The sequence below is a fragment of the Macadamia integrifolia genome, chromosome 3, assembly GCF_013358625.1.
Source record: "Macadamia integrifolia cultivar HAES 741 chromosome 3, SCU_Mint_v3, whole genome shotgun sequence".
Lineage (NCBI taxonomy): Eukaryota > Viridiplantae > Streptophyta > Magnoliopsida > Proteales > Proteaceae > Macadamia > Macadamia integrifolia.
In genome coordinates this window covers 24,995,028-25,004,569 of record NC_056559.1, presented here as the reverse complement: position 1 = coordinate 25,004,569, position 9,542 = coordinate 24,995,028, and the positions used below count along the sequence as shown (strand labels likewise).

At 34.5% G+C, this 9,542-nt stretch overlaps 1 protein-coding gene across 1 annotated transcript; it reads right to left on the bottom strand.

The window, feature by feature from the left end:
• Positions 1 to 2,191: 2,191 nt before the first annotated feature.
• LOC122072636 (heat stress transcription factor B-3-like) lies at positions 2,192 to 3,685 on the bottom strand. The gene is made up of 2 exons (XM_042637001.1): positions 3,206 to 3,685; positions 2,192 to 2,802 (listed from the first exon to the last, which is right to left on the bottom strand). The coding sequence occupies exons 1-2, from the start codon at positions 3,464 to 3,466 to the stop codon at positions 2,356 to 2,358; spliced, it is 708 nt and encodes a 235-aa protein (XP_042492935.1). The 5' UTR covers positions 3,467 to 3,685; the 3' UTR covers positions 2,192 to 2,355.
• Positions 3,686 to 9,542: the final 5,857 nt, after the last annotated feature.

Below are 9,542 nucleotides of genomic sequence, written 5' to 3'. Positions count from 1 at the left end.
GATTTCTTAATATTTTCTGTATTATTATGCGAGTCACTTGACAGGCTTGACACGATTAGATTCATAATGTTTCCATAAAATCAATGGTGTAAGAGTTCCAAAATTTTTTTTAAAGACCTCATTATGTCATATTGCCTTTGTTTTCAAACAATGTAAAAATGTAAAAAAAAATAATAATAACCACTATTCAACCAATCAAACAAACCCATGACAGTTCAATTGTTTGCTGACTACATTGACAAGAAAGGAACAACCACCATCGAAAAGACTAAGACCTTACTTATGAAAAGTTATAAGGTCTTCATAGATGTTACTTTCCTATATCACAAGGCTTGTGACCAACAAAAGTGCACATTAAAGCATAATTGATATAAAGGGTAACTGAGAACTATAATCAATATTGAAAATGTCAAGACATAGCCACCTAACAAAACAATAACCACTTCCACTAATTAATTCTTTTCTATTAAACCCAATAGAGTTTTCATAAATTATTAGAATATCTGTTTCATATTATGAACTTTTTGGGTTTGCTAGTAATCATTCTTGCTTAGGACTTACAACTTTTTAGAATTAGAATGTTCTTTCTTTAAATTCATAAATTGCTTTTTGACATTAAACAAACGTCATCATATACTTCATGATTATGTAGGCAGCATGTATCTTGATCAAATGTTGAATCCATAGGATTTCAAGAGAGAAAAAAAGAAATTGTCAAATCCATAGCCTTAGGTCCTGTGAGGCCCCCCTTACATGAGACTTGAGAGGGAAAGCCATAGGAGCTGATAATCAAATAATTAGAGGTTTCAAATTTTCAACGGTATGGTAGAGCATCTGTTTACCAAAGAAAAAAGAAAAGGTAGAGCATTTGACTGCAGATCAAGAGGTCAGTGGTTTGAATAGGGTTAGATCCCTCCCAAATATTAGATTTTGGTACTCCCAATTATTAGTTTTTTTTTTTTTTTTAATTGGGTCATATAAACTTAGGATACACGAATGATGCATTTTTTTTGGGAGAAAGAACCCTATCCGTCAGTGCTCTTGATGCCCAGATGCAAGAACATAATTTTTTTTGGGAGAAAGAACCCTATCCGTTTGTGCTCTTGATGCCCAAATGCAAGACGCTATAAGAAGTAAAGGGATAGGGGTAGGGGTGTCTTTTCACAGTTTGGTGTCTTGGCGTAGAGAGCACAGACGAGCAATGTTCCTTCTTCCTTATTTATTTATTTATTTTTTCTTAAGAACTTGGACCAAGTTTTCCTTAAGTGGTGAAGAAGGAATTCTTTCATCGATTGTCATCATTACGTTTGGGTGACGGGTGTATAGAAACAATAAAGGATATTTTGGACCTTCAATATAAAAGGTAATAATGATAACTTTAGGTTCATTGTTGAATCTTTCACTGTGGGTGAAAGGAAAATTTCCCCCTAAGAACTTTTATGAAATTTATTACCTCTTGAGGCAGTCATGGTTTGAGAAACAGAATTGGATTGAGTGAATCACCTGATGATTGGAATCTGATCCTGATTCTGGTAACTCCCTTTTGAATTGCCTATTATTCATTCTTAATTTTTTTTAATCATAATTTCTTTTAGTCAATAAATAAGAGTGTCAATGAAACTTATCTCTTGATGTAAGATCTCTAAGTTTATTGAATGAAAAATTATAAAATCACAAAATTTTGAAAAATCTTTGCTTCTTTTTTCCAATTCCAATCCTTTTAAGAACAATTCCAACCAATTCTAGACTCTTTTCATTGAGTTGATGGAAACTGATTCCATTTTCAATTCCGAGTTCTTAAACCTTAGGGGTGTTTATTACCTTCTATGTATCTAAGTATCAGGAGTCAGGACCCACATTAGATGGTTCACACTAAAATGATATATATTTTTTTTCTTTTTCTTTTCTCTTGGATGAAATGCAAAGAACCACTTAAGAGGTTGAACTAGTACCAAAATCAGCTTTAACAAACCAACATCCAACTAACACTACCTAGAATTGAGAAACCTCCCTATTCAGAAAGCTTTTACATAGAATATTTAGAAAGAAGCATCAAAAGCCCATTAAGAAGACTCAGGAGTTCTAGACTTACCCAGCACAGAAAAAAATTATAAAGAAATAAGGGTTTTGCAACTACCAAAAACCTGAATGTGCTTGTAACCAACCAGACCCTTAGAATGAGTACCACATATATACAGCCAATAAGTATTGATATTGAATGCTTTTGGAATATACTTACAGATATGCTTAAGCCAGACATTTTAATTTACCATTATCTGTATTGGCAACACCCAATTAGAAATTGGCATAAGATCTTAAATTAAGCCACTTGTTAATAAATGGCTAATTACTATTTCATGATTGAGATAATAAAATCTGAAGACCCTCATTAATCTGTACCCTTTTTCTCTTCCCCTCCACTATTGGAACCTCCAATCTTACTCCAAACAGCTTAGGCCTTTTATCTTCTTCTTTTTCAATCTTTGGACCAGTGAAAACAGCAACCAAATCAAGAAGCTCTTGGCACTTCTTCTTCATACTCACCAGCTCTGAACTCAAGGCTCCATTCTCAATCTTCAGTCTCTTATTTTCATTGCAGAGGCTGTTGTAACCTGATGACAATGATGATGTTGATCCTTGTTCTTCATCAGACTCCAGTGGTGCAGTTTGGGCTTGTGCAGTGACATGTCCCTTACTAGTCCATGCCTTTCTTCGCCTTATTTCGCATAATAAATCCTTCGAATCCTTTCGAAACTTGTCATTACAGAATTCCCACCTGTTCGTCGTGACTTTCCTGAATCCCTACATACAATAACAGCGTCTTAGACCATGAAAATAGAGAACAATAATCATTCCAATCACTTAAACTTCAATTTCTTGATAAACCCAATTAAGAAAGGAGAAAATTTGGTCTTCTTTGCTTCGGAGTATCACATTTGGTGAAAACGAAATCTGCGTAGATGGAATTCTTTCTCTCAAATTTAAAGCTCTATAGACTTCGAGATCAAAACAGGTTGGGGTCTTCATATTGCGCTTATTTGATTTTTTTTTTTTTTTTTTTCGTGAATGTTTTGGAGAGGGTCTGGCCCTCTCCAAAGGAGATCCAAAGGGGACATCTTCTTGTTCCCCTTTGGGATTTTAGGATTCACCATAAAAAAAAAAAAAGAAAGAGAAAATTTGTTTAAGGAGGTTGTAGATTACATACATAAGTATTGAGTTGTCGAACAAAGCTCGCGAAATTGGAGTGCTTGAAGAGAGTAGGAAGGAGATCACTTGAGAACTCAGCCGGTTTCCATACTATGAAAGAAGTTCCATCAGTATTCCATGAGATTATGTCGTCGGTGCTCGAATCTTCGATAAGCATGTAAGTCTTGGACAAGAAAGGTGGTGGGGAGGATCTCCTAACATATTCTAATAGACCCTTATCAAGCTCATGTTCCTCTTCCTCAGAGATGGCCTGAACCATATTGGCTTATCCTTCTCTCTTTGTTCTTAAAAGTTGGGGAGGTGGAAGAGGGAGTTCTTACACTGGCCGGGGGAATAGAAGATTGGAAATTAAGAACTCCCAACCCCAACAATAGAAACCCAACACAATTCCACAGTTCATGAGAAATGTGAGGCTCTAGTCTTCTCTCAAATCTTACAAAAGAAGAAGAATTGGTTGAAAGGTATGCACAAAGTCCACCTCTTCTTATATATATAGCTCTCCATGGAAGAAACTGTACAGTATAAAACTCAATTGATGATGTCATATTCCTAGGCTGCGTTTGGATGCAACCTGGTAGTGAAACTGTTTTATATATATTAACATTTAGTGCAAAAGATCTTCAGCAAATCATCTAACTAATAGACTATGAGCAATAAGGAATTGATAGAATAATCTTATTGGGCTCTTCGTGCATGTTTGGGGGCACTTTATTTGAACGTTTAATTAGAATATGATTAACACCAATCCACCTTGGATTGTGTCACGATTCTATATCAATCATATGGGGGTTGATTTTACATCGGTTTTGAAAGGGATTTGATATGAATTGATATGGTTTTGGGTTCCCTCACCTTATAAGTCGATTTATGGGGTTGAGTTCTCTCAAGGTTTGTATTAGTGGTATCATACCCTAAAGCATATTGGAGCATTATATGCTTCTACTAGAAAACACCTGCTGAAATAACTGTAAAATATCCCGTAAAATATTATCTACTCCTAAGCTCGATAAAATCGAAAGAAACAAAAACGAGTCAGGACATCTCTCCCATCGACTACATCTAATATGAAAAATATTTGATATGGGTTGATATGATCTTAGGTTTCCACACATTATTAGCTGAATTATGAAGTTATAAGATTGTTGGTGATCTAATATGACCTCATTGGTCCTAATTCCCAACTCTTGGAGCACAACCTGAGAGTTTCCAATTCATGCGGAATTCTGAAATGATATCATTCCATTCCAAATCCAACCAAACACACCTTTAAATTTTTGTAACTGATTATATGAATCCAAAGGTTATGAGAGGTTCCAAATGGGATATGGGCATGATCCATCTTAGGAAAAAAAATTGAGGGTGCCTATGATTTTTTCTCTTCTCTTCTTTATTCCTTTTAGGTGTGAATGTGATTGTACTTTCCTATATCCTTTATTTTTTATATCTGACGTGCTCTTGCCTCTGTCTGCAAGTATTGCTTCCTTCTTGAAAAATCTCTCTCTCTCTCTCTCTCTCTCTCTCTCTCTCTCACACACACACAAGAGGACTGAGTTTAGACTTTGTGGGCTCTTGGGCATGCCTACGTGTGGGTTTTCTCTCAAGTTTGTGGATAAAATCATGTAAGAGTGGTTGGTGATGTTCTTAAGATTGAGTGACAAAGTCATTGAAGCAAGACACATTAAGAAGTTTCTGATGTTTTTTTAAGGGAGAAGTTTCTTGAGTCTTGACTACAGAGAATTGTTTCTTTGTGGGTATGTGGCAATACGTCTACACCAACCACTTGCTTTCACATTTGACTGATAATGGCCGTGATTTTAGGTGGTGAGAATAGTGTATGGCCAAATGTGGTTGCATGACACTTGCCATGCCAACAAGGCAATATCAACCATCTAGTACTACACTACATCTTCACTGATGTTGACCCTAACCAGACAAGATTTATCAACTCTGGTCAATTGGAGAATGATACAACATTGGTCAAATTTTCTCCCTAATTTTCTTTCCCTAATAGTGTACTTATACTCTTGATAACTCTCCTTTGTTAACTTAAAATCATGGTGGAAAAAGATTTTTTTTTTGGTAAGATGATTGCATATAGTGGAAAAAGATTTTATTAACTATACAAGTTTTAAAAATAGGATTGTCTAAATGATACCTCTATCTATATATTTATAATTTGATACCTCCTTTTTATTGTCCCTTAAGCTAATTCTAAATGTTCTTTAAGCAAAGGGGCAGAAAGAGTTTTCAAAAATAATTTGTAAATGACTTATCATTATGTCACTATTCATCAGGAGTGTTTGAATGACATCTTTATAAGTGTATTTAGAACTCTGAGTCACTTGACACCTTCTTTCGATTGCCCTTTGTCTCATTCCCAATTTAAGATAGTGGTATAAAAGGATTTTCAAAAATAATTTGATCATTATCTCGTTAGCAAAATGTGTCATTGTCATGAAAATTTTCCAAGTACCCCCATTAGAAAAAAATTGTGTTAAAGTTGTAATCACATTCTAAGGATTCTTGTGGTTCCGAAGAATCCAACTACAAGAGAACCAGGAACAGAGAGCTTTCCCCCCTTTTCTACCCGACTCTTTGATCTTAAGAATACTAGTTTTGAGAATGAGTGACTGCCCTTCTCCGACCCTTACTGTCCAACCTGAGTATTAAAAAGACAAAAAAATAATGTTATAAATTATTTGACACCTTCAGTGGTGTCAAAAAGAAAATCCTTTATCATAAACTCTTTTTGCAGAACTTTATAAAAAATTATCATTGTATGTTTTGAGTACACATGTGAAAAGACATGATTTACCTTCATCGAAAAAAAACGTATTATATTAATCCTAGGAGTTGACTCAGTGGTCACAACCTAGGGTGAGCCGTAAACTCGGACATCCTAAGTTCAAATCCCAATGCCCTCACCTTTGGCCAGCCATCACTCAGTCACAATCCAGCTGGTCGTTGTGATGGAGGTTGATTGTTGTACTCAGAGCGTTGGCCACCCTGTAGCCAGGGGGATTCATTAGTCGGGCCAATGTGCTCGGATACCCCATGTTATAAAAAATTATACTAGATTAAAAGGATAAAAAGATAAAATTATAAATTATTTGACACCTTAAAAAGTGTTAATAAGAATATCCTTTTAAATTATTGTAACATATTTTATTTGTTATAACTCTTCGTGTATAGTTTATATTAATTTGTTTACTGTTTCATTTGTCAGGACATATTAAACAAGCACATATCAATTCAATGTTGTAACTAAATAATAATAATAACAATGATAATGAAAATAATAAATCTATTAACATAAAAACAAAGAGGAGTGAAAGAAAGTTGCAGTTAGAATGTTTAACACTAACATGTCATGCCAAAGGCTAAAAAGATTTCATCATGTCTGATTAAAATCATTAAAGCTTGATATTCTTACTAATTGCTTTGTGATAAATGATAACAACAATAATAAGTATATTAACATGAAAACAGAGGAGATGAGTGAAGAAAGTTAAAATTAAGGTTTTCAAATGTGTCATGCTAAAGGCTAAAAAGATTTCATCATGTCTACTCAAAACCATTTAAGCTTGATATTCACAGTTTCTGTTTTGTTTAGTTTTCTTAACTCACATGAGCATCATGATTCATGGCTTATCTTCTCTTCTACTAATGAGTCTCTAGAATGTCGACATCTCTTTCAGTAAACATATTTTTTTTTTTTGGTAGCATCTTTCACTAAACACTTACTTTCACTTTTTATTGCAAGCACACGTGATGAAATTTTTGTTCAATTAATGTTGACTAATAACTATTTTGATACTCACAGAAGACTTATAATTTCCCAAGAACATGTTTTTTTACATCCAATTATCCATACTGAAATGTGCTTTTTAAACTCTCTCTCTCTCTCTCTCTCTCTCTCTCTCTCTCTCTCTCTCTCTCTCTCTCTCTCTCTCTCTCTCTCTGGTATCTTAATGTGATTCTAAGCCATAAAAGGAGATAATCCAAAATAAAATAAAGTACATATACTTACCTTCATTAGGACCTAACATCCCTGGCATGCTGTCCAACAAGCTTTCTCTTTTTTCCACACATTATTTGGCTTTTTTCTTACATAATTTATGGGAAAGTTCTGTTCCTATGCGGGAATGAGGTTTCTACGTACACAAGGGTGCAATGGGAGCGTACGAGGAAGCATTTGCAGGAGAGTTATTTTTCTTTTCATGGGGGGTAGGTTGATCATTCCACCTCCCCATGTATCTGGACGTAGGGACCAAACTCCCCCCATTGAAAACAGTTTAACACAGTTTGTTTACACACTATCTCAGATCTTGCAGTAGCAAGAGCCTCGTGCACTGGGTTGCTATTTTTATTTATTTATTTATTTACACACCATCTCTTAAATTCGTTGTTGTTTTACTTCTAACAAGAGTTTCTGGCTTTTGCAGTTCTTTCAGATGCAATGCCAGATGGAAATTTGCTACTGCTATACGCAAAGCCAAAGATCCCTATTATCAATTATGATAACCACTATTAAATGCTTTCCTACCATTAAGGAAGTGGAGATAGTTTTAACAGCTAAAACAACTGTCACTTGTCACGTATATTAGAATCCTTAATGATTCATATAGTAATGACTCAAAGTGTGTATGGGCTAACGTAGAAATTTGGGCCACGTCAGCTAAGATCCTCCTAATTGACTTATATTGCCACATGGAAAAATGTATCTTGAATCGCAACTATAACATCTAAGTAGGCTCAATCCTTATAGATTATTTTATATTCAAAACGGAAAAATCTAGCCCATGAATCATGGTGGCACATGTCCAATATATAAAGCTCTCCCTTCTATGTATTATGATGAATCATTCCCTTTTAAATGAACTTTAATGAGGCAGGCTTAACTTTATAAAATCAATGCCATAGTCAATTCTTGATCCAAACTTTATTGCCTTATGTCCATTATAGACGTCTATCATTTAAAGCTATATGTGTATAAAAACGAGAATGATAGAATAATTAAATTCAAAAATCATTTATTGCGTATTACATTGTCTTTTATAAAATATCAATCACATAATGATCTATATATTAAAGCTCAAACGACCCATGCGATCCACAAATACAATAAGTGGAAACCCTTTGGTGAAAGGATCAACAATCATTTTATTAATGCCAACATGTTCTATTATTACTTGATGATCCCAAACATCTTCTTAACAACAAAATACTTTATCTCAATATATTCACGACGAGTCGAAGAGAAATTATTCGTAGAGAAGCAAACTATGTCGCAATATTGTCATAGTAAATTTTTATCGACTTTTCATTAGAAAAAAACAACTTCGTGATCTGTAACAAAACACCTTAACCATGATGCATTTGAGATAGTCTAATATCATGTCACAACTTCTGCTTCGACAGTGCACGTAGTTTCTGTTGCTTTACACTCCTTCGAGATATTATGCCTTCAATGAGCAGAATAACATAATTTAGGATAGACTTCCTCCTGTCTCCAAATTATCAAAATGCTTATAAGTTGAGCTTGTGATTCTTAGTGCCTTAAAGATATCTCAACACTTCCTTCGTTATTGTCCAATGCGTCATACTAGGATAATTTTGGAATTTCCTAAGCCCCTCACTATGAAGGCAATATCAGGTCTTGTGCAGACCGGAGCATACATTAAACTAGCAAAAACATACGTATATGGGATGTTCTTCATTTTTTGCCTCTCTAAGTCATTCATCAAACATTATTCCAGACTACGTTTGTCACTTTTAACTACTAGTGCTACACATGACGAATAATGGTTCATCTTGAAACATTTTAGATATTTGTCAACATATCCTTTATGGGACAACCTTAAGGTTTTGTTTGGCATGACTTGGTGAATCTTTATGCCCAAAACATAGAAGGCTTCACCTATATCCTTCATATCAAAGTTAAGTTTCACGAAACCGTTTCATCTCGTATCACTGTTTCTAACTGAATACCATCCATACATAAAATAAGAATAATGAAACCACTTCTGTTGGTCTTGATATAGATGCATTGATCAACACGATTCTCCACAAAATCGAAAGAAGTAATTATATTATCAAATTTCAAGTACCATTGTCGAGAAACTTATTTTAATCTATGTATAGATATTTTAAGCTTACTGACCAAATGATCTGCTTTATTCGATGAAAAACCTTCAAGTTGATCCATATACACCTCTATAAGGTCGCAATTTAGGAATTTTGTTTTTACATCTATATTAATGAAGAAGGACAAACCTCCAATAGGACACCCATCCATGACAGCACAAGAATGACCCTCAACCAATGAGGACTCA

What these genes read in the sequence shown, in the direction of transcription:
- LOC122072636 (XM_042637001.1), bottom strand. Translation starts at nt 3,466, where the DNA reads ATGGTTCAGGCCATCTCTGAGGAAGAGGAACATGAGCTTGATAAGGGT. An exon ending in TTCGACAACTCAATACTTAT is followed by an intron (nt 2,803 to 3,205) that starts GTATGTAATCTA and finishes TATTGTATGTAG; the next exon opens with GGATTCAGGAAAGTCACGAC.